This window comes from Halichondria panicea, chromosome 4, assembly GCF_963675165.1.
Source record: "Halichondria panicea chromosome 4, odHalPani1.1, whole genome shotgun sequence".
Classification (NCBI taxonomy): domain Eukaryota; kingdom Metazoa; phylum Porifera; class Demospongiae; order Suberitida; family Halichondriidae; genus Halichondria; species Halichondria panicea.
The window spans coordinates 3,988,814-4,014,021 of record NC_087380.1 but is presented as its reverse complement, the minus strand read 5'-3'; the positions used below and the strand labels follow the sequence as shown (position 1 = coordinate 4,014,021).

At 40.9% G+C, this 25,208-nt stretch overlaps 3 protein-coding genes and 1 long non-coding RNA gene across 4 annotated transcripts in view; 3 read left to right on the top strand and 1 right to left on the bottom strand.

Moving 5' to 3' along the window:
- The window catches only part of LOC135335456 (sacsin-like), a 25,578-nt gene extending 7,597 nt beyond the window's left edge, over nucleotides 1-17,981 (top strand). Inside the window, exons 6-8 of the mRNA XM_064530955.1 lie at nucleotides 650-14,602; nucleotides 15,645-15,688; nucleotides 16,870-17,981. Of these exons, the coding sequence (XP_064387025.1) occupies nucleotides 650-13,383 (12,734 nt within the window). The 3' untranslated portion in view covers nucleotides 13,384-14,602; nucleotides 15,645-15,688; nucleotides 16,870-17,981. The remainder of the gene's footprint in view (nucleotides 1-649; nucleotides 14,603-15,644; nucleotides 15,689-16,869) is intronic.
- Nucleotides 10,562-22,103, bottom strand: LOC135335460 (uncharacterized). Its single transcript, XR_010394506.1, has 4 exons — nucleotides 21,957-22,103; nucleotides 21,226-21,357; nucleotides 20,653-20,821; nucleotides 10,562-20,130 (listed from the first exon to the last, which is right to left on the bottom strand). It is a non-coding gene; the product is annotated as an uncharacterized LOC135335460 (long non-coding RNA).
- Nucleotides 16,959-18,896, top strand: LOC135335457 (TNF receptor-associated factor 5-like). The gene is made up of 2 exons (XM_064530956.1): nucleotides 16,959-17,884; nucleotides 18,630-18,896. Exons 1-2 carry the CDS (start codon nucleotides 16,959-16,961, stop codon nucleotides 18,889-18,891), a joined length of 1,188 nt encoding a protein of 395 aa, XP_064387026.1. The 3' UTR covers nucleotides 18,892-18,896.
- LOC135335459 (GTP-binding protein Rab-3D-like) lies at nucleotides 22,096-25,208 on the top strand. The gene is made up of 3 exons (XM_064530957.1): nucleotides 22,096-22,374; nucleotides 23,179-23,328; nucleotides 24,714-25,208. Exons 1-3 carry the CDS (start codon nucleotides 22,178-22,180, stop codon nucleotides 25,024-25,026), a joined length of 660 nt encoding a protein of 219 aa, XP_064387027.1. The 5' UTR covers nucleotides 22,096-22,177; the 3' UTR covers nucleotides 25,027-25,208.

The window sequence follows — 25,208 nt, the reverse complement described above, 5'->3', positions numbered from 1 at the left end:
TGTAATAAAATTATCTCGTGTATAGTATATAGATCAGCTACTAACTCTAGTATGTCTTAGGTGAATGAATAGCTATTTCAGTATGCAGCTAACAAGATCTTGAGTGCTGAGCTCAACCGGATCTTCAAAAAATATAGAGTCAGGCAGGGGGGGTGCTCAAGCACCTCGCCTGCCTACGCCCCTGAATTATAGTCTGCATGTGTTCCAGGTCCATATACCAGCTTCCACTACATCATCAATTTCATGTCACCATGCATGGATGGACTGTGTATGTCTGTGCTCAACATTATATGTACACTGTATTATCATCACAAAACTCAACAACTCAGACAATCCTTATGGCTTGCACAAGATGCATAATCATTGTCCCCCGAAATGCATGGACTGTATGTCACCCTTATATAGTCTTATAGGCCAGCAATGTGTAGGATTGCATGGCCGAGAAAACCAGCCAAAATGAGGTATTTTAGCTACGTGCGTATAGAAACTCACTAATCCTGGTACTTGCTCTTGAGCATTTTGGTCTGCGCTTTTTGGCTATATTCTCATGACCATGCAATTACATAATGTTGTGTTCATCTGGTATACACTAAATGACTGTAGTTGTTATAATAATTTTATTTATATGCTAAAATTCTCTCTGTTTTAGACCTCCCAATGATTGTAAGTGGAAATCGCTTAGCTTGTTTTGAACCTCAAGAAAAGGTTTGGAAAGGTGAAGTTGGGCAGGCATTCAGTTTGGCTAGCCTTATTGACCAGTCATCTGATTTTATTACTTCACTCCATGGCTTGGCCGGTTTCGATAAAAATTCAGCCCAATATCAACAAACTATTTTTCGACTGCCATTACGCACAAAAGCATCCAGTCTCTCGGACAAAATATACAACACTCAAAAGCTACAACTACTCCTCGATGCTCTTAGAGAGGAGGCCAAGTATTTGCTTCTGTTTTTGAAGTCAGTATGCAAGATCCAAGTAGTGCACATCTCACAGAGTGGTCAGCACAGCATATCATTCTGTGTGGAAATAAGTCCAGCTAGTTTAGCATCAGTTACTTCCAAGCGTAAATTGTTCATGCAACAACTTCGGCAAGCTCATTCTGAACAGCCATACTCGATTTCCTGTGTAATTTCGTTCACAGCTACCTTCTCTGTAATTGTGACTGACAACAGTCATAGGAAGAACCAAGCTGGCCAGAGCAATTGGGTGATAGCTAACAGTGTCGGATCAGAGGACTCTACAGTACAAGCAGCTGCAGCCAAACAGTGTACATTTCCTTGGGTCGGCACAGTTTTGGAGCTAGGTACTAGTTCTGTTGGGGGTCGAATATTTTGTTTCCTTCCTATGCCAATGGAGGCTACGTCTGGACTACCGGTTCATATCAACGGAACATTTGGGCTGAACGACGAAAGACGTACTTTAAAGTGGCCGGGAATTGAGAGAAGAAACGATCCTACAGCAAACTGGAACAAGATTCTTGTTAGTCAGCTCCTCCCACCTTGTTATGCTATGCTTCTAGTAGAGGCTAAAAAGTACATTTCTCATGATCAGTTCTACAATGCCTGGCCTGATGTGAATATTGTAAACAACCAGTTTTCTGAGATTCTCCATCCTTTGTTCAGTGAATTGTTTCAGCAAGCAGTTGTTTGGACTGAGACAATTGAAGTTGTTGGGAACTGGATTCTCATCTCTCAAGCAACCTTTATCAGTGAAGACAGCAGTCTTCCCTCCATTGTGAAACAATTTCTCACCAATTCTTTTGTGTATCTAGTTGAAGTCCCTTCAAACATATGGAGAGCCATGTATCACGCTACAGTTGGTGTCACAGAGGTATCTCCCATGTTAGTTCGCTCCAAACTTCGGACTCACTCTGAAAGTTATTCTAACATTGACCCAATTGGCAAGAGGGTAATGTTGACGTACTGCCTCTCCGACAGTTGCTACAACGATCTCCAAGGTTTGAATCTTCTACCCCTAGCAAATGGTAGCTTCACTAACTTTGATACGACTTTCAAACAGCAGACAGTTTTCCTTTGCTCAGATGATTGTCCACGATCCCTGCTCCCTAACTTAGACCACTTACTTGTCGACGTATCAGATGATACAAAGCTTCAACAAAGTCTATATTCTGTGGCTGCTAGTCAACAGACAAAGCTCCGGCTCCTCACTGAGAGATATGTTGCTCATCTCCTTCCCCAGGCTCTACCCTCAAGTAGAAACAGTCTGGTGTCCATGCCCCACTTTCAGATTCCCTCCACTTGGCTTCAAACATTCTGGAATTGGCTGCAAGAGAAAAATCTACACCATTTTGCTGAGCAGCTTCTAGTTCCTTGCTACATATCTACCTCCAGCTCAACAAGAAGCTTTTGCCTTGCTCCCCTTACTCCCCTTAGCAGCGTGCAGGATGTGATTTATGTCCGCAGGTATTCGTCTTGCTCTAGCGATTTGCTCTCTGCTATCTACAAAATGAACATCAGAGTTTGCCTACAAAGTGAATTTAGCTATATACAGCACAGCCAACTTACATCGTACATGAAGCAGGTAGACGTAAACAACTTGTTAGATGCCATAGGATCAACGTCAAATTACAATCGAGTTGCCTTCACAGCACCGGAAGCTGATAGCATGAGAATGTTTCTTGTATCTAGCACATATATTCCTTCTACAATGAGAACTAATGTATATACTCCTTCTACAATGAGAACTAATGTCTTAAAGAATATTTGCATATTCTCATCTGCTTCAAACTCATCAGAAAAACTTTTTTCTGTGAACACAACAAAATCGAAATCAGTAGCAAGACAGGTTATAGGAGAACCTAACAAATGTGCTTTCAATGTTGCAAACCTGCCTTCAAACCTAATTATTCTGTCCCGAGAAAACTACTATCAGCTGCAGCTATTGAAATCCCTACGTGTCCCGTTTCTGTCTGATTTCAAACTTCTTGTCAATCATGTGTTTCCGCTCATTAAAAACAGGACTTTTCCTGACCATCTCATTGATAAGCTAATGCCGGAAGTGTTGGACATGTTCCAAGTCCTAAACTCCAGAGAGTACAATATGGCCAGTTACCTGCAGAGCTTGCAATTCGTAAAAACAACTAATGGACGAAAGAGTCCTTCTGAACTATTCACTCCTTTTGATGCTGATATTTCGGCTCTGTATAGCGGAGAAGATGTATTCCCTCAGGCTCCTTACAACACGAAAGGAAGAGTTCAAACTTTAAGAACATGTGGTCTCTGTGTTGCTGTTACCCCACAACAAGTCCTTGACATTATTTACTCCGTCAGTTGTTCTTTCAGCTCAAATCCACAACGTGTTGACAGCTTAAAGCTGAGCCGGGCCAAGGCAGTGCTTAAATACATAAGCACACCTACTTTTTATAACCAAACAGGTGGAAGGTATGTAGTAGCTAATAATCATTATCAAAGCTATACCTTCTCAACTGCTCTCAACTATCTAGCTACTAGCTGGAGCTGGCTCCCAATTCTCAGTGATAAGCCATCCGGTTATCCTGGAGAGATTTCATGGAAAGGACACGGCCTCAACTCACATTTTATCTCTCTGAGCAATTCAATGGTTTTATCACCTTCAACGGAAAACACTATTCCCTGCCTAGTGGGCTCACAGGTATACATTGTGTTCCCTGCAGTTGCCGATCTAATTGCCAATATGTTACCAGCTGACTCTAACAGTCTCTCACAGAATGTGGTCGCTCACTATAAAGAGATACTCTCGCACAAGGATCAACTCTCTGCTGATGTTATAAACTCACTTGTTCTTCAAGTGTATGATTACATGAATAGTCGAGGTGTCTCCTATCTTGCTTCGTTGTACTCAATTACGGAGTGGATTTATATCAAGAAAGAGAGGAAGTTTATAGCACCAGATGTAGTAGCTTTAAAACAAAACTCCACCTTTAAGAGTGATCTTGAACCGTACATCTATGTTTTACCCGACATTCTGTCTCAATACTCAACACTGTTTGGCTCAGCTTCTAGAGTTGCAAAAACTGTTCGTCAAGCCCAGATAGTTTCTGTTCTCAAAATGATCAAGGACGATGTACAAACTAATGCTATTGAACAATCGGATGCTTGGAGTATGATCATGAACATTCTAAATTGGCTCACAAGCAATGGAAATAAAAAAGTTCCTGACGAAATCATGCCAGAAGATGTTCTGGTACCAGTAGAAACTGAGTCTAAATTGCCTCAGCTAGTTCAAGTTTCAGAGGTTGTGTACACGGACAATGAGCTCCTCAAGGATTACCTGCAATCGTCAGAAGAAAAGGACTCATACCAGTGTGTACATAACCACATTTCTGCTAGCATGGCACATAATCTTGGTGCAGTTCCATTGGCAGAGTTTTTGGATATTTCTGAGGACGCATTTGAAGATGCTGGTCAACACGAACCACTCACCACTCGATTGAAGAATATCCTCCGAGACTACAAAGACGGACTCACTATTATCAAGGAACTACTGCAGAACGCTGATGATGCAGAGGCTACGGAAGTGAACATTTGCTATGACACTAGGCAGCATGAAACAAAGAAACTCTTTTTCTCAGGAATGGCAGAAGCTCATGGTCCTGCATTAATTGTTCATAACAACAAGAGTTTTTCTGAAGATGATTTTACTAACATCACAAAGCTAGCTGGAGCAACCAAGGCCAACAAAGTGTTAAAGATAGGCAAGTTTGGAATCGGTTTTTGCTCAGTGTACCACATGACAGATGTACCGTCATTTGTTAGTCGAGACAAACTATATATCTTTGATCCAACACTATCCTACCTAAGAAAAGAGATAAAGAATTGTTCTCGGCCAGGCAAGAAAGTTCTCTTCACGAGTAAGTTCATTGCGAATTCGTGTCAGCTCTCACCTTATGATGGCTTGTTTGGATTTGATCGTTCTGATTACGAAGGGACAATATTTAGGCTTCCATTCAGGACACACCCTAGTGAGCTTAGTTCTACCTGCTATTCAAATTTAATAGTCCAGGACCTAATATCTGCCATTAAGAACAGTAGCTCGACTCTATTGCTTTTTCTACAGCACGTGAGAACTATTACATTCCAAACGATCAGCCATGGACAAAGCACGCCAGAGATTTTGTTGAAGATCACTCGAGAGCGTATTGAAGCACCAATTCAACTCCATGCTGGTACTGAGATCAGAGAACTAACTTGTTTCGATTCTCTCTCTAATGAATCAAACAGCTGTCATTGGCTGGTATCACAAGAAAGTGAGACTGATGATTACTCCCAACAATACTTCACTGCATCAGTCTCCTGCCCACTGGGCACTCCTGGTAGCTACAGTGTAGATGCAAAATTCCGAGGAGAGATATTTTGTTTCCTACCCCTCTCTCAGAAGATTGGCCTACCAGTGCATTTAAGTAGCAACTTTGCTGTGATCAATAATCGCAGGGGGATCTGGACCTCAGACGAAGCCACCTCACTTACAGACAGAGAAGTCACTTGGAATGTTTCACTAATGCAAGGGGTAATTCCAAGAGCTTACTTTGCACATTTGCTAGCTCTGAAGGACTTAATGAATAATGGAGATATAGCCAAATATGTATTTCATTGTTTATGGCCAGATAAAGACATGCTAACTCAGCGCAATCCTTGGGAGCATATGATGGACACACTCTACTCATTGATGTCTGAGGAACAAGTCTTCTATTCTGCATGCGATAATCAATGGCTGTATTTGACTGACAGTAAATTCCTTGAACCCAAAATTCTCTGTCTTTCAACAGACTCATCTACTCCTATGTGTGTATTGAAAATTTTTGAGCATCTAAAAGTTCCTGTAGTGGATCTACCGCAAAACTATCACATATTTTTCGATCTTGATGATTACACTGTGGGTGAGAAAGAATTTATCGACCTTTTCTTTCAAAGCATTGACAGTCTAGCATCCATCTTTACTGAGAGGAATAAAGCCATCCAGTACATGTTAGAGCAGTACATGGCAAACATTGATAGACCAGGTGGTAGTAACTTAGGATATTTCTTTAAGACTTTCCCATCGATTCCGTGCTGCCCACATGGAGAGATTTTGCGTAAGTGCAATGAGATTATCGATCCAAAATCCAAGTTTTCTGATCTATTTGACGAATCTGACGCTCTTTTTCCTGTGGATATGCTCGTTCAGAGAGAACTATCTTCTGCAGGTCTAAAGAATCTCGGAATGCTTAACAATATTCTCCCATGGAACATGCTTTTGGAACGTGCAACTTCTGTGCCAACACTGTACCAGAGCAGTCCAATGAGAGCAATGAAAAGAGCCCATTTAGTCATTTCTGCAAGTACAGCTTCTACAGAAGGTAACATTAGTCTATCTAAGATCCCCTTTCTTCCTGTGCTAACTAAGCCACCTGACTACTTTCTTCCATGGAAAGAGACTGGACAGCATGAACTTATGTGCGGTGAAGATCTTATGATTCCGTTTATTACACCCTCAGATAACATCAATGTGGAGGTGTCAGGGTCACAAGCGATATTTGTAAACAATTCCTCCGTAGAGGATGGTGGATGTGGACCAATAGATGAAGATGCTATTCAGCTGCTAGGAATAAGAAGTGCTCCAACCTTTGAGGAGGTTGTCTTGCAGCTCAAGAAATTGATTGAACTGTTTTCATTACAAGAATGTACAACGAAACTAATTCAACTGACAGATAAAATGTGCCGTAGAATATATGAGTTCTTTAATAGTATCCTGGCTAACGCTGATAACACTGATGTTCAGAGCTTACGAGAGCTGGCATGCATTTGGACGGGAAAACAATTCATCACGATTAGTGTTGTTGCTACAAAATGGAGTTTGAATGGACCCTATCTATACCCTCTACCGGCTAGCCTCTCATTTCATACATATCTCACCAAGCATTTGAATATAAAAGAGGAATTCACTATGTCAGATATTCAGATCGCTCTTGCTAAAATGAAGGAGCAATTTGGCAGTGAGCCAATCAGTGAGGAATGTCAGAATGTGTTCAATCAACTGCTTCCCCTGTTTGTAAGCAGTGATGTTCCTAAGGATACATCAATCATGCTTCCTGACGAGAACTACGTCCTGCATCCTGCTAGCGAATTGTCCTTCAATGATGCACAGTGGGCCCCAAAGGAGACTAAGTACACTTATGTGCACGGGAATTTAGCAAGAGATGTAGCTACAAAATTCGGGGTGGTACCTATTAGAACACAATTTCTTGAAAGATTTTCTACAACTGCCAAAACACATTTCAATGGCACTCCTTTTGGTCAGCACGAGGAACTTACACGCAGGATCCAAAACATTTTAAAAGGTTATCCTCTTGATATCACAGTCCTGAAAGAGCTGCTACAGAATGCGGATGACTCAGGGGCAACTAAAATGTATGTTATTTTGGATAAAAGGACTCATGGTACAAAAGGTATCTTTTCAGAAAACTGGGGCAATCTTCAGGGACCAGCTCTTTTGGTTTGGAATGATAGTGAATTTTCAGAGAAGGACCTAGAAGGTATCCAGCAACTTGGCCTAGGTAGCAAGAGATCTGATGATGAGACGATTGGTCAGTATGGCATCGGTTTCAATGTAGTTTACCATCTCACTGATTGTCCAAGTTTTATCACTGGAGGAGAAACCATGTGTGTACTGGATCCACACTGCCACTATGTTCCAGGAGCAACTGCAAGTGATCCTGGAAGAAGGTTTGACAATTTGGTTAAGGATGGGTTCTGGGACACATTCAAGGATATGAAGAGTGCTTACCTCCAGAGTAGGTTGGAAAATTGCCCGCCAGAGCTGCAAGAAGGTGGATCTTTGTTTCGTTTTCCTCTCAGACACACTCCTAAGCTGGTAGCAATGTCAAAGATCCTAAAAAAGGATACATTCGCTAACCCAAAACCTCTAAAAGCAGACGATATGCATTCTTATCTCAAAGACTGGGCTCCTGGCATGAAAGAAGCTATGCTCTTCCTCAACCACATTACAGAACTTCGCTTTTTTGTCATAGAAAAAAAATCTCACACAATAATCACATTGAGCAACTATCGCACAACGGTAAATCAATGTGCCCAAGTCTCTCGTGTTCAGCTCCATAATGCACTCTCAGCCTTTAAACAAGATAGTTGCACCCAACCCACAGTGGTACGCTATCCTATTACCATCTCCACAGTCACACACAAGAGGGGAGGGGCTGAGCAACACGTCAAAGAGAATTGGCTGATACAACAAGGCGTTGGAGATATTGAAAATGAACATCAAACATGGAAATACATTAGTAACATAAAGCCACGACATGGTATTGCAGCTCCTATTTGTGAGGCAATAAACCCGGGGAAAATGTCAATCTCTGGAAAAGTATTCTGTTTTCTCCCTTTGCCAGTGGATTCAAATCTACCCGTGCATATCAATGGGCACTTTGTCCTCGATTCCAATCGCAGAGACTTGTGGCACTCAACAGATTCCTGTCATGAAGATGACAGAGCAGCATGGAACAGAAAAATCTTTGAAGCCATAGCCTCATCTTATGCTAACCTTCTTGAGAATGCTCAGCAGTACTACGTAACAAAAGCTGTCTTTAAATCAATTCATGATGCTCTTGATTCTCTCAACAATTACTACAGTATATTCCCTCACCCTTCCTCTGATAAGTTGGGAAAACGTTACCTATTGTTAGCGGAGAGTGTGTATACCAAGTTTGTTATTCATAACTCCTCTGTACTGTCTGTTGTGTACAATTCTGAGACCGCTGAAACCAAGGCAGTGAAAATTAATTGGTGTCCTATCAAAAGTGAGTTATCTTCCACCCAAGTTTACTTTTGGTCACCTACTTCATATGTGGAGGGGGTACCAGATTATGAGAGGAAGTTCATTAGGCCTTTACTTGAAGCCATTGACATGCAGCTTACTGCAGCACCATCAAGGCTGCAACGTCATCTAAACAAGGCTATCGATGATAAGGCAGCAAAATTACAAGGAACCAACCCTAGCTCAGTTTATGCTTACTACCAGAAGTTTAACGTACAAGCAATCACAACTGAAACAGGTGCATTCCCCTGTGCTATTGACTGTACTATCTTCAAACGAGCAGAAGTATTCAGACGGTTCACAGACTATTTGCTTCAGGCACCAAAAGAAAAAGACACGGAGATAACTGGATGGGTATTTACAGATAACAATCCTTATGGGTATCCTCTTCTTCTTACAGCTGATAGTATTCTTAGAAACTTTGAAAAGCATGAAAAGGTGCTAAGATCAGAATTTTCTGGTTTGTTTGAAACGATGCGGCACCTGTTCATACACCCAAAACTACTTAAAGCTAATTATAACATTGAATATTTTGCTGAAAACTCAGACTATGAACAGCTCGTCAGCACAATTTTAGCTTCTGAGCTTCCACCTGAACTACAAGCATCTAGAGTACAAGATTTTGATCGATACATGTCTGAAAATCGGTTAAAAGAACTGTGGAAATGTTTTTCTGGCGATGTTGCGTTCAGATCAAAACTGGACTTAGTGTTAAAACGATGGGCATTAATCCCAACCAATGAAGGCCACCTATATTCAATCTCAAGCAAGGTACTTCCTGTGTATCCACTATCAGTAGCGTCAGATGAGAGCGAAAAACCAGCCATCACTCCAGCTGAAGAGTCTGAACTATACCATGTACTTTCTACCCTTCAAATGCCCTTCATTGCACTACCATTGGGTGTTTCTCTTCCATGTCCTCACTTAAAAAACCGTAATGCTGTCCTCAAAAACTTGTACTGTCTTAGCCAGGAAGTATCCTTATCAAAACTACTCACCAAAGAAATTGTGAAAGTCATATTTGACTTCGCTAAAACAGTTGACTTCAGAAGTGATACAGATAGTCTCAATTACATCAAGTCCCTTCCTTTATTTGAGAACGTTAATGGAGGATTCAGTACTGTTCAAGGAAAAACAGTGTTTAAGTGGAACACGTCTGCTAATACCGCCGGGTACAAAAAGTGGATTAAACACTGTGATGTCATATTTCTTCATTGTTCTGGTGCATGGACTGCTATTGGCTCAGAACAGTTGAAAATCAACAGCATTACTGGTGAAGGAATTTATTCACAGTATATATTTAAATTCTTTGATTCTTTGAATGAAGCAGAGCGGTATGAACACCTCAAGCACATCAGGGATGTTCTCTTCCGAACAAACAAAGCAAACTCTCAAGAACATATGTACAAGAGAAAAGAAACCAGGCAGTGTTATTTTACAGCAAGAACATTTATTAATTTGTTGGAAGACCTTCCGTGTATCAGTGAAGGTGATGAACCATTGAGACCAGTTAGAGATTTTTGTGATCATACTTTACCAATCTTCACAGCTTTTCGAAAGACCTACAGATTTCTTCCAGCATTATTTACTGGCAATCTCAAGGTGTGGATAAGATGGAAGCACTTTTTTAAACAGCTACATCTTAGACAAACCCTCACAAAAAAAGAGTTTGTCTCTCTGTGTCAATTCACTGCTGAGAGCCATGGCAATCCGACAATTGCATCTCAAGTGTTACTTGAGCATTTCTTTTCTGTTGAGGTTGCAGATGCAGAGAAGGGCTGGACTAACGACCTTCATTTCAATAAGCAAGTATCAAATATTGCCTTCATACCAGCTCAGCAGTTACCACAACTGAGCTGGATCAAATCGCCTTTCCGGTTTGCTAATCCCGGTCGACGTATTGAGGAATTAACAAAAATGAATGGTGCAGCTATGCTTACAGGTCATGAACAGTGCTTATGGACGATCATGCCCATTGTGTCATTGCCAATCCACTACTTGTCAGAGCAAAAAAAGACCCAATTAGGTATCACAATTGAACCTACCATAGAACAGGTTGTGAACAATCTCAAGAATATATCTTCAATGGCAAAGTTCACAGATTTGAAACTTTTTGATAACTATCCTCCTTCAAACAAACCACCACCTGAAGATGGTACTACAACATTAATGGAAGTAATTAAGTGCCACTTCACATTCTTGCAAAACAACTTGTCTTCGCTGTCAACACATTATTCAATGCAGTTAAAGAACATCCCGTGCATCCCTGTTCCCAGTACTGCTAATAAGGATAACACACAAAGTTGGCAGGTTGTACTAGTGAAACCTTGCTATGTCCTCAGCTGTACCGTTCAAGGTCTCCACCCATTCCTGCATTCTGCTCCTAGTGAGCTCAACCCAGCATTCTTGGGCCTCTTACAGAGCATTGGAGTTTGTAGTAGTATGGGTATCAAACATTGCCAACTTGTTCTAGAGACAGCCTACAAGCAATCACAAGGGCAGAAACTCGATGAAAATACAAAAGCATGTGTTGTTCAGGCACTGAAATGTCTCCATAAGTTTTTAAAAGAGTCAGATCACACACAAAAAATTTCACCTCTGTATCTTCCATCAAATGAAGGCACATTGATACTTTCCACAGAATTGTTGTATGCAGACACAGCAAGTCTTTCTGGTCATGCTTTGAAGACAAATTTAGATAACACAGGGTATTCCCTAATCAACCTGACCCCTTTGGTTAAGTATGGTTTCTCAGAAAGCCAATTCTGTGAATTGCTTCCAAAACTAGTAAGACCCAAAGGTATGTCTGAATTATGTGAACAAAAAATTATCCAAGAATTCAAACACCCCATAGAACCTAATGAAGTGCACAAGAAAGTGGAGAGAACACTATGTATGAAGATCGAGCTGCCAAGAGTAATAAATGCTGTTGTGAATGCAGCAACAGATACGGTCAAGGATTTTGTTGATGTTTTCACAGAATTTGTAGCAAGTATTGATGTAGTCACAGTTAAGCGGGTGCAGACTCTCATTACTTTCAGAGAGACTGGTGCACAACTTGGACAACAAAATTTATCTTTCTATTTACAGCATGAGCAGAAGGATTCTAATGAGCGACTGTGCTTGTACCTTGATTCCAACATTGATCCAGATAGTGGTGTTGATGACATTGTTAGAGCACTTTCCAAGAAGCTAATTAAAATCATTAAACACCTTGACCCGAAAGTGAATGATTTTTCTTCCTCAGAGATGGCCAGGATCTTTACTTCGCTTTTGAGGCTTCAAAATCCTGCTCAATTGCACAGTGTTCTCAAGCAAGAGGTTATTCCATACACTGCCACAGATAGTGAAATTCGAATCAAAAAACTTTCTGTCGAACTTGGCAAGGAAATTCCAACAGAGTGGCACCATCGACTAGACCAAGCTATTGACAATGTGTTTCATCCTGGAGAGCTTGTCGGCTATGAAGATAGTGACGATCACATCATATTTGCACGAATAATGCACCCTCTACTTCCTAAAGAAGGAAATCTTGATTCTGTACATCGTATGGACATGAGATACAGAATCTACACAAGCCCAACGGATGATGAAGGAATTGAAGTGGGAATTCTTGAGCTGTACAAGTTTGTAAGGGGGCTGAAATTTCCCAAAAAAGTTAACGAAGCTGAGAAAGATACCGTAACGTTCGAAGGAGAAACTAAACAAACTCTATTGCACACAATTCTCCAAGAGAAAGATTTGGAAGAAGTTATCAGTGATCTTAAAAAGCAATTGGATGATATTTGGAGGCTGTTAGAGGAGGATCGGCGAAAGGCTATCAAGCGTCTGTACCTCAAGTGGCATCCAGACAAGAATTCTGACAACCAAGATTTTGCTGAAAAGGTATTCAAATTTCTCAATTCTGAAATTGAGGCGCGGAGTACTGGAAGGTTTCATAGAGATGATCTTAATGAGACTGCTAGAAGGCACAGAAACAATTTCTTCAGAGAACACCACGCACACACACAGTACGAGTACTCCTCATCCAGTAGCAATGCACGTGGAGCAAGTGATTCCTCATTTTCGAGGGGTAGGGAATTTGGAAGTTCTGGATGGGGGACGTCACCACAGCACGAGTCTGATCCATTTGGTGAGGAGAATGTACAACCTCAGCCTAAGCCTGATGAAGGAAAACGTTGGCTCAAACAAGCTGAAGCTAATTTTGATTCGCTTCGGACACTGTTCGACAATGCAAGAAACAATTCTCAATTGTGTGGAGATGTATGCTTTAATGCTCACCAAGTAGCAGAGAAAGCTCTCAAAGGAGGCAAGTACTTTGTATGTGGGTTAGACGATAACGCTCTTACTACCCACAATATCAGCACTCATGCACATGGGCTACAGTCTGAACGTCCTGGAGAGACGCATGGATTAGTCAATCACACAACTCCCTTGGAGAGCTACTACCTTAAACCAAGATACCCCAATCGCTGGCCATCCGGCATTGTGCCAGCTGATATGTACAACTATGAGCAGGCCAAGCAAGCCAAGGATCATGCCGAGGCTATACTGAGAATTATCAAGAACATTATAGATTGAGTGTAGAGAATCAGCTAGAGGATTATAGTATAATTATTTTAGCATAACTTAATTATATATATAATTATATACCTAGATCTACGGCCATGCATTACAGTGACTGCAAGTATATAGTTTATCCATAATTATGTAAATATTAATGGGCCCAGTGGGAAAAGGTGATATGCTTTAGAGATAGTACCATAGCTGTACTCTTTGATACAACTACAAGCGCTGCATGTGCCAAAAAAATTGTGTCACAAGCGCTAATTTAATTATGCATTCCAACAATAAACATGGAATGGGTTAGTTACGAACACGTGCTTGGCGCTCATTACTTTAAACCCCCCTGATCAGTGTACATGCATGTATACTCTAGATCTATATATGAATTGGATTCTCGGGTAAGATATAATTGTATCACCATTAATTTTAATAACAATCATAACTTAAGTCACAACTGCATGTATCACCATGCACTGACATAAATTGGGTTCTGTCATGCTAAAAATCAATAATGGTCGCATGCAATCAATTAAGCCTTTAACTGCAATTTGTTCACAACTTACATTAATTATAGTTCATACAGTCATATTACTTATTTCCACCGAGCCCTCTAGATTAGTAAGGGCAAATGATTATTTACACCATCATAGCTGGTACAGCTCCCTGCCCCACCCACTGAGTCCCATGTCTCATGGAATGATGACAGATCTGATACACAACCCATGCAATATTGCCACCTATATACAACCCTGTCTGTAAATGCTAACTTGTACTGCACTGCATGGTGAGTCTGATAAGTAATAATTATGTTGTTGAGAACTTTAGTATAGCGAGTGCATTTAGCAGAATTAAGAAATGTTTGTTTCCCCAGTTAAGGAAAATTTTCCAGCAGCATACATTACAGTACAACTACCGCCCCCAGAGCCAAGGGCTCCACTGCTTTCTATGTCTGTATTGTCATGATTCGCACTCTAGCATGCATAAATATGTTGCCAGAGTGAGTGCTATAATGATACGGACAATTTGGCCATTTTGAACCGAATTGAATTGGCGGTTGAAAACTCGCCGAATCCCCAAATTACTGCATGTACATAATAATTATAATCTTCTTGGTTATTGATACGCTTTCTCTCCCTCATGCTGGTCTGTCTGCTGAGTCGTATCCAGTAACCGCATTGTGTGTCAAGAGGTGGAGCCCGTCACTACTACCTGCAGCCACATTAACATTTGTAAGGTGAGGAACTACTAACTATAAACTAGGGTGACACAAGGTGTCATGGGGCGAGCGTGTTAGCAGTACAGGTGTTTTGATGCATGTTGTTAGACCCTGTTTGAACTTATTGGGAAAGAAAGTACTGTAGGTGCTGATATAAGCATATAAACGTTTGTGAAAAGCTGTTAAGAACAGGGGATATAATTATGTACTAACAAATGATATAGCTAGGTCTGTCTTCTACGTTTGGCTAGCCTGACTTCTTTCTCTTCAGCTGTTTCTTGGGCTCTTGCTTGTCTCTCTCGATCCCTCCTTATTCGAAGTTTTTCTTGTTTGCGTTCGTTGTCAGTATTCATTTTATGCAACTTTTTCTTATGCCTCCAGTTGTGCAAAATACACGAAATTGGTAGGGACCGCGTGTGTAAAAACCAGCTATCAGGCCGTACCGTACGTAACATACATACAGAGAAATTTCCTACCGTTGTCACTAAGTTAAGGCTCGCTACGCTCGCCCCAATTATTATAGAGATATCACTAATGTACTGTGTCTACGTAGTGTGTGGTTTCCGGCACAACATTGATGAGCTACCTTGTGTCTATATAGAGACATTTTAGAATATAATTCTCTGAGTAATCTTCTTGGTTATTATAGTAGAACACACCTAGCCAAGATTAAGTGTTTTAATACGAGGCACAGCTGAATACATTACGTAACCAAGAGTCCATCCGAGTGCACCAGCATTAAAACACGTGATTTTGGCTAGGTGTGTTCTAAAGGAATTAGTGCCCTCAAGTGATCTCTAGCCTTGTGTACAACCTGCCATTTGTACAGCTTGACCTGTTACACCACTTTTGTACCTGGCTACATTTGATCCATTTCGTCTCGTTTTTCATGAAGTAAAGTGTGGATTAGCATGTGATTAAGTTATTTAAAGCATTGTCACCTAACTGCCTTAAGTTGATTGACTGGAGATCATGTGACAGCACTAAGTAAGTGTATACTATATTTCACTGCATCCCTCACTTATTCTCCCCCCCCCCCACGTGCACATACACACTATAGATGTATCTGCATTGTTCCCGAGGTGGATCCAATGTGTAGTACAGGTTGGTTGAACGCCATGACCAGGAATTGCATTTGTGTGAATAGGGGTTCATGGTTGGCTGCACTTCAACTTTAATTAAGTACGTAAAACTTGAAATCCTCTGTACCTCTATACCAATAGCTATACTCATGCATAGATGGACTCATAGATGATAGGCTGGGTACCTTCCATTCTTCCACGAGTCCGCCGATGTTGAAGGTCAGCCATCAGTGCAGCAGCTAGCCAATACCTGGTTAGCCTCGAATCCAGGCCGATTAAAATACGTATTTTAATCGGCCTGAAACCGAGGCTAGTACCTGGTAGGTGCTCGTCCTGCTGGCTCCCCCACTATAATTATGAACCCTTAATTGATGCACCAACGTCATCTCGCAGATCTGTGGTACAAACATCAAGGCACATCATTGTTAGAATAAAATAACGTGGAGATCCATACAGATAGCTTCAGATGATATTGTTACCCAAAGTCCCAAAACTAGATAATAACAATACTTGCTGACAACAGTTATGATCGATACTGGAGTAGTCCCAGGGAAGATCCCAGCAATGTGTACATTCAGTTGGTGTGCTATATAAGGGACTACAGATAGCAGTTGCTCATGTGCAATTCTCGTTTCAACATGGCAGCTCAAACTGGTGGCTACAAGTGCAAATGGGTAGAAAATCCCCCAGATGATCTCAAGTGTCAAATATGTAGACTAGTGGCCAGAGAACCCCGGCAGCATGGAGGCGATGAAGGATGTGGCAAGATCTTTTGCAACAGCTGTATAACGGAGTATCAGAGGACTAGTGAAACCTGCCCATTGGCAGACTGCAAGGAGCAATTAAAGAGTCTCTTCCAAGATAAAAGAAGTATAGATCTACCGTATTACTAGAATGTTTTGCGAGTAACAAACATATGCGAATTTTGCGAGGGTTGATCAATTTGCAACAATAAAATCGCAAAACCTAAATTATTGCACATGATCCTCGCCAAATCGTAATAGTTAGATCGCAAAGAGTCAAATTTTCTGCTGATTTAGCTCATTCGCAAAGATTTTTCACCCGCAAAATATTCTAGTAATACGGTATAATAATTATATGCAATTATTGTTCAGTAGTAAGCATTTGTACACATAGTACATGCAGTCTACTCATGCATAATTTATACTGTACATGTTGTATATATATATATATATGCTGCAGGTGTTGGTTACATAAATGCTCTGAGAGTGAGGTGCAATAATCTGGAGAATGGCTGCAAATGGGACGGAGGAGTGTTAGGCACGCTAAGTATGCATTTAAACACATGCGACTACGCTCTAACAGATTGTGACAACGTATGTACAAAGAACGGCAGTAGGGTAAAACTTTATAGAAAGGATAAACAAGACCACCTCACTAACCACTGCCCGAGACGCCAGTACCGGTGTCCACACTGCGAGGAAATGGGGGAACACCAGGAGAGGACCAGCACCCACCTCAAGACTTGCCAACAATTTAGTGTGCCCTGCCCCAATGCCGGAATTTACAAGTGTAGAGCTAGTATTCCACGTTATCAAGTCCTCGCCCATAGATCCACCTGCCAGTATGAGTGTGTGCCCTGTAAGTACGCTGAGGTTGGGTGTAAAGAGAAACCTCAACGCAAAGACCTCAGGAAACACGAGGAAAACGATCAGCTTCACCTGAGAGCCACAATTGCCAAAGTTCTGGAGTTGACACAGCAACTAAATGAAAATGTGGAGCAATTAACATTTAGAATGGATGATTTCCCACAGCACAAAAATGGCAGAACTACATTCTATAGTGGTTTACTCTGCACATCTCACAAAGGATATAAATTTCTGATTCGTGTTCATGCAGGTGGATTTGGCTCTGGAGAAGGCACCCACATTTCCATCTACGCCTGCCTAATGAAAGGAGATCACGACGATGCCCTTGTATGGCCATTTCTAGGAAAAGTCACTTTCGAGTTGCTTAATCAGATGGAAGACAAGAACCATCACAAAGCAAATATACAATTCCTTAACAATGAGTCAAGTCAGAGAGTGGTGGAAACTAAATGGGGTGATATTGGATGGGGCAAAGCAAAGTTCATTGCACACGCAGACCTCATATACAATCCCGACAAGAATTATCAGTACCTGAAAGACGATGCTGTAATATTTCGAGTTTCAGTGTTACCACCAAACTACAAGCCATGGCTACAGTGTAACCATGCGTGAGTAACACAAAACAATGACTATGGTGTTGTTTAATTTGTTTGTTGTTAATTTAAATGTACATACGCTTAATAGTCTATATGCAATGTAACAGTGCATCTATAGCCTCAGTTCCAGGCATATAGCCTCAGTTCCAGGCACTTCTATATTAAATGGCCTGGGACCGAGGGGCTAACATGGATCAAAAACATACATGAATTACTATAGGTACTGTCATTAACGAGTGATGCAAGCTTGCGCTGTGCTAATATGACTCTCGCCATGTTTGTTTCGCTCAAGTATCAGGTATTAGAGTGTTATAAATTATATAGAAGAGGTATAAATTATAGTAGACTCTCGTTAATCCGGCCACCCTTGGGACAGTGCAGCTTGGCCGGAATAGCGAGTTGGTCACATTTCAGAAAATAGCCGCGGCTATAAAACGACCCTACCTCGAATCTAATGACTAGCTGCGCATGTCACTATAGTTAGCAGTTCGAATCTGCATTCAGTTAGCCAACAGCACAAATGCATTTTCAAGCTCCACAATTGTTTTTATGGCTGCTACTTAAGTACCGTATTAATAGTGCATGGGTATGTTCGAGGGTAACAAACTATCACAGAAAGAGTGTTATAGAAAGCTAGGTTTTCTAGAAACCTTTTTGCAGCGCATGCATGCACATGTGATATTAAGTTCATGCATGGGTGTAATTACATGTTCACGGTACATGCTTTACGTGAAACCCCCAACCTTCCATTATTTAGGTGGAGAAGGCTGAAAACAAGCAAAATGCGACTTTCCACTTTCCTCTCTGAGCTTCAGAGACCTGGGGGTGGGTATTACCAAGTACTTGGTGGCATTGCAATCAGAGTTTATGACAGAGAAGGTCACAGTGAATTAACAGCTTACTACTATTTGAATAAAATTCTATATTATTATCACTGCAGAACTCAATACTATATATACATTGTATTACACTGTGTACATGGCTGGTTGGATAACATGTTGTTTTTAATGAACATTTAATTTTACATGTCAGCTTAAAATAATGTTCAAATGTATCGTGCATCAGCTTCTAATTCAGTTATAAAATACAGCTGTATGTATACAGCCTAAGAAGATGTTGGCTGTCTGTAATCAGTGGACTGGACTACTGGACTGGACTTTGACCTGACTATTGCAACACCAATTACGTTCCTTTTCCTCATAACAAGACCACAATAACAAATTGTAAAAACTTAACACATGTACATCTAGCTACATTACAAAACACTTACTGTGGCAAGAACAAAAATTAATGCTTGTCTTTAGGTTTGCATGATGGAATTAGCTTTCTGTATAGGAGGACAGGTAACTGGCCTAGCTGGTTGGGACCATGATGCATTCTTGCTTAATTGAACTACAATTGGAGCGCATCTATATATAGAACTGTTGTTTTTAGGCTCAAACGTAGGTTAAATTGAAAATGGTACATTGATTGTCTGTACATTGTTGTCCGTGGAGAGTGAATATTTGCCATCTTTCATAGTGTACAAAGATCGAGTCTATGTGCATGCTCTGTGTGCATACTCGTGTCGTACTTTCCATGAAGCCGTTGCACATACACACTTATCTTTTCTAGTAAACTATAAACCACAAACAAGACGGATGAGCATACCGCCCCCTGCTATTTGTATCAGATCCGGTCGTAGTAGATACAAAGGATGTTATCCTGCACAAGGAAAATCACTTGAAAAAGGTGCTGTTTCAGGAGGGATTTGAAAAGGGCAGACACACACTTGGGAACTGTTTACTCACTGTAGATCTACCTGTAACGTTTCCCGTGTTTGTGTAATTTCCCCTACTTTGAGCCTATGTTTAACAGTTCAATTGTCGTGCAAGCAAGAATGCTGCTTATCATTGTGTTCTTATAATAGTCATGTATAGCTAGATATCTATGTTGTGTTTTTTATTTTTTATGTTTACAATCATTAATTTGTCATCGTGGTCCTGTTATGAGGAAAAGGAATGTAATTGGTGTTGCAATAGTCAGGTCAAAGTCCAGTCCAGTCCAGTCCAGTCCAGTAGTCCAGTCCACTGATTACAGACAGCCAGAAGAGGTTACTGTTTTGGTCCATTATGCAATTGCAAGTAACTACATTTCAAATGTGAGAATTCTGCCAATTGCACGCTCATAGCTCGAAATCACATTCTCTGGACCCACAGGGTACACTGTAATGGTGTGGTTCCCGCTAGCCAAGTCTTGTATGGTAAATAGACTGGTGCCTACAAGTGTGAATGTGAGTGTGTGTGAGTGCATGTGTGTGTGTGTGTGTGTGAGGGGTGGTAAGTGTGCGTGTGGGGGTGAACTCTGAGTTACTATACAAAAGGCACATCGTATGATACATGACTGTACTACACATCTACTATACGTATACAGCTAAAAGGTCAATTAAAGAAAACTTTCATAGCATGTCATTCTGAGAAAAAACTCATCGCCACCGTGTAAACAGCTACGCATATACCGTATAGCGGGTAATTTTCAGGGGACAAAATATTCGTGGTTCAGCAATATTGAGACATTTCGTGGGTAATATTTTCGCCGGTGGTTGGAGCTTGCACTGCAGGTAAAGGTAGGCAAGGTCGCTTCATTTGTGGGTAAAATATTCGTGGTCAGACCTCCAACCATGAAAACCACGAATATTTTGCCCCACAAAAATTACACACTATACGGTACATGCACACACCTATTAAGATAATTATTATAATTATTGTCCCCGGCCCCGTTTGTCTCATTCATGTACTCACAATTTTGCAACGCTTTATCGTCAATCTTGCACTTGAATTTACTGACAATATTAGAGATCTAGACTTGTCTGGCCCTGTTCCCTCCCACTCCACAGTCACGTTACCACTGATCGAGTCATACTCGTATTGCTGGTCAGTGAAATGAACGCCACGCTACACATGATGTGGTCTGTGTGTGGGGGCGTGGTTTGTCAGACACAATCGTCTCCATACCAAGGCCATAGCAAGCGGTCAGGGTGGTAAAGTTTTGGCCCGGCTACTTTTTGGAGCTAAGTAGGCAATGGTCGTCATTATTGAAAATTGCATAATGGTTTCCTGATAATGGTCGTCAGTATTGTTCGATTAGAAAACTTCTTTTAGCAAAATTTACCTTGGCCTGACCACTCTAAACTTGCTTTTGCTACGGCCTTGCATACAAGCATATCTCACACATAATTATACTCACAAGAACACTGTTTAACTGCATTTTACATTGTAGCTTGCATGCATAATTATATAGAAGTGATAGGCAGCAAAACAATAATTATACAGGTATATGCATGATCCATGTACATATACATTTATTAATCTCACCAGTTCTGAGGGAGCGGCTCTTAAAGCTGGGGACCTCCTGACCCACAAATTATGAGCTTCTGGCAAGTTTTACGGCTGGTGGCATTCGAAATGTAATAGTTTCCCTTGTAGCTACTACATGTGTAGTAGTACCTACATGATGAGCCGGATTATCGATTAAGAGTAAGCGTATATTATATAGCTATAGACACAGTTTAGGCTATAATTATATAATAATAAAGAGTATGTGTTTAGGAATTAAGTGCAACTATATACGCAGAAGTTGAATCTCATTTATGTACAGGATTAAAGTCTTGAGTTTGGCCTTCATAGTTCAAATATGTATTTACCATTGGATTCCTTGTTAAAAGCGCTTCTATCTATATAATTATGCTATAACGGCAAAAGTATATGATATAGAGAGAGAGTATCGAATGTAGGCATATTGTGTATCAGATGTATGCGGAGAGTAACGTGACTTCCTATATCTGTGACAGGTACAGGAAGTCACGTTACTCTCCGCATACATCTGATGTACAGTATGCCTACGTTCAATACTCTCTTCTCTATCATATACTCTTGATAACGGTGATAAACTCTAACCAGCTAAAATTTTCTATGCAGAAGTCCCTGGTCAACCACAAAAAGCCCATAATTTACTACATGACTTGGGGCCAAACTCAACACAAATAGACTTTAGAAGAAGTAACAGTTTTTCTGTCACACCTGTAGAGTGTTAAGTCATGACTTACAATCTGAAGAAGATTCTTCGGTGTGTGTGATGCTACAGATGAGTTCAGCACATCCCTTCTGTTCCTACACTAGCTGCTAGTGCATGTGCATGCCCGGCCTGAGAGACAGGATGCAAAATTAATACAAGGCACGCCCAACTGGAAACATCGGTTTTTATTGCTAGCTTCTTCTACAGATCCCACGTAGCTGTAGACGGACTTACTGGCTGAGAAGGATACAAATGGCGACTGATCACCACGACTTAGACAGTTGTGACACTGCAGTGGATGCCAACTTTGATTACATGTACAAGGTGTTAATCGTGGGTAACTCTGGATCTGGGAAGACTGCTTTTCTGGTGCGCTACTGTGATGACTGCTTTTCCCCGAGTTTTGTGGCTACTGTTGGTATTGATTTCAAAGTCAAATCTCTATTCAGGTGAATCTTTGTGTGTGGGTGTTAGGGATAGTAGGGCTACTGTGTACAAGCTGGAGAGTAGGCCTATTAAATTATACTGCCTAGCTCAGTCATGCATGTATTTTGTATTTGATTTTATAGGGATGTTTTGTCTATTTAGGTTTGATTTGATAAATGCTTAAATCTTTCCTATTATAGAGAAATCTTTTGACAATCCCTTCCTTTCGCCTTATCTTAGTAGTAGGAGTGCAGCTTATGTACGCATACCTCTTACACGATTGGTTTTGTAATGAATATGAAAAATCAACGCAGTACACATGCCAACATATGTGGCTCAATATGTATGAGATGGGGGTATGGTACTATGCTGCTACCTTCTGATCACTAACTATAGTGTATTTACTATCAGTTCTTAACATGTTTCAGTGATTCCTTCCAGGTATTTAGGGCACTGTGTCCATAGTGTCCAGTACTTCCTAACCGACTCAAAACATAGGCCTTGTACCACCAACAAGAAAACTTTCAAAGCCTATTGCTACTTTCATTTGATGTTTCATAAAAAAAGAGCTTCTCTCACTGTAAAATGTATTGTATGTATGTATAATTTATGGGCTTTTGAGTGGTATGTGGTGTGGAATTAATAATTCCTGGAAGCTATTAGTCCAAATTTTCCGCTCCCATGGCCACCTGTAATGGACATTGAATTAAATAATGATGATAACAATGTCAGCGTGTTTCTGGCAGTTGAACCTCGAAAAATGTTAAGCAGCTACTACATGTATAACAACTCAATTTGAATTCCTCTTTTTCCTTTTTCTGCTGTAGGCAAGACAAACGTATCAAGCTTCAGATATGGGACACAGCGGGTCAGGAGCGCTATAGAACAATTACTACTGCTTATTATCGTGGAGCCATGGGATTCATTCTACTGTTTGACCTCACCAACGAAGAGTCCTTCCTGGCTGTCAAAGGATGGTGAGTGTATCGTACAGTATGTATTGGCAACATAAACACTTCATGCACACACACACACACACACACACACACACACACACACACACACACACACACACACACACACACACACACACACACACACACACACACGTTGTGTGTGTGTGTGTGTTGCCACGTGTGTTGCGTGTGTGTGTGTGTTGCGTGTGTGTGTGTGTGTGTTGCGTGTGTGTGTGTGTGCGTGTGTGTGTGTGTGTTGCGTGTGCGTATAGTTATCGCAGAGAATTTCGCGTATTTCTAGAGCCGATACCATAAAAGCACCTGTGTGCTGATTCCTTGGTAGAGGCGCCAAGCTTTACGACATGAAGCTACTATATATAGCTATTAAATACACAAATGTACAAACGAATACTTTTTACATTTGCATGCATGGAATGGTGCAAAAGAGTGGGAAATGATCGACCATGAATGTTTCTAAAAAAAGTTTATAATTTATGGCTGCAGTTCTCTCATGACACTCTTCACTCCAATGCTATATAGTGCTCTAGTGCAGAGAGCTAACTACTGAGCGAGCAACAGATTTTGCTACCCACGAGTCTGAAGAGACTGCAATGGCCTTCAAAGTAAGCAAAGCTAGCCATAACTCAATAACAAAGCTGTAGTTTGAAAATAAAATCAAGAAAAAGTGGCTGGAAGCGTATTAGTACTAGCACATTATTTAGACACTAGTTGATAAGATCTACATGCATGGGAAGTACATGGGAAAAGTGCCTCAGAGGAGAGGTACACTATGGGACTTTGACTAATTGGTACTATTGTTAATCCAATTAGTCAAAGTAAACTTGTTGTAAACTTGCCAAGCCTCCACCTCCAGGGCAAAGTGAGGGCAACAGGGCAACAGGGCAAGGTTTGAGCATGGCACTGGTGTCTAAATGGGACTTAGTGTACCTGCATTACTTAGTATCCTATTGTTAATCCAATTAGTCAAAATAAACTTGTTGTATTGTAGCCAAGCCTCCACCTCCAGGGCAAAGTGAGGTCAAGGAGGGCAACAGGGCAAGGTTTGAGCATGGCACTGGTGTCTAAATGAGTTAGGCATTGTGTTGTTGGTGTCCAAAAGCCCTCAGCCACTTGTAGTACCTTTGGACTCCTAAATCCCATAGACACCTCCAAAACAGGTGTCTATAGTTATAACTATTACTAGCACCTCAATAATTAGTAGAAAACGGTTACTGCACACGCACTCACACGAACGAACACAGTACCGTGTACCTTGCTTGCGCATGCATCAGCACCAAATTGTTAACTACTGCTTAATACATCTCTGACCACATTGACCCGTATCCTTACAATATAAAAGTCACCTTTACCATTAACGATCTTTACCCATTCCACACACAACACAGGTCATCCACTATTAAGGACATGTCGTGGGAGAATGCTCAAGTCGTTCTAGTGGGGAACAAGTCTGATCTGACTGAGAGCAGAGTGATCACCAAGGAGCAAGGCATGGAGCTGGCCCAGTCACTGGGCATAGAGTACTTTGAGGCCAGTGCCAAAGAGGACATCAATGTGAAGCAAACATTTGAGACTCTAGTTGACTTGATATCTGAGAAAATGGCTGAAAGTATTGAGAAGAATCCAAATTTTGTTCCCCGTGGTTCTCGACCAAGACAAGCAGATACTAAAGAAGTACAGACCTCTGGGTGTGCTTGCTAGTGCGTTCACTATAATCATTCAATGGTTTTATGGCTGGCAGTCAGTTATTTTTTGAGTGTTAACTATAAGTTTTGATCACGACCATGTCTTCACATTTATTTTCAGTCCCCAAATTCAATTGTGCATATAAATTTTTTAGTCATAATGCTTTAATAGAAATGTTTTGCAAGCATCAAACATAA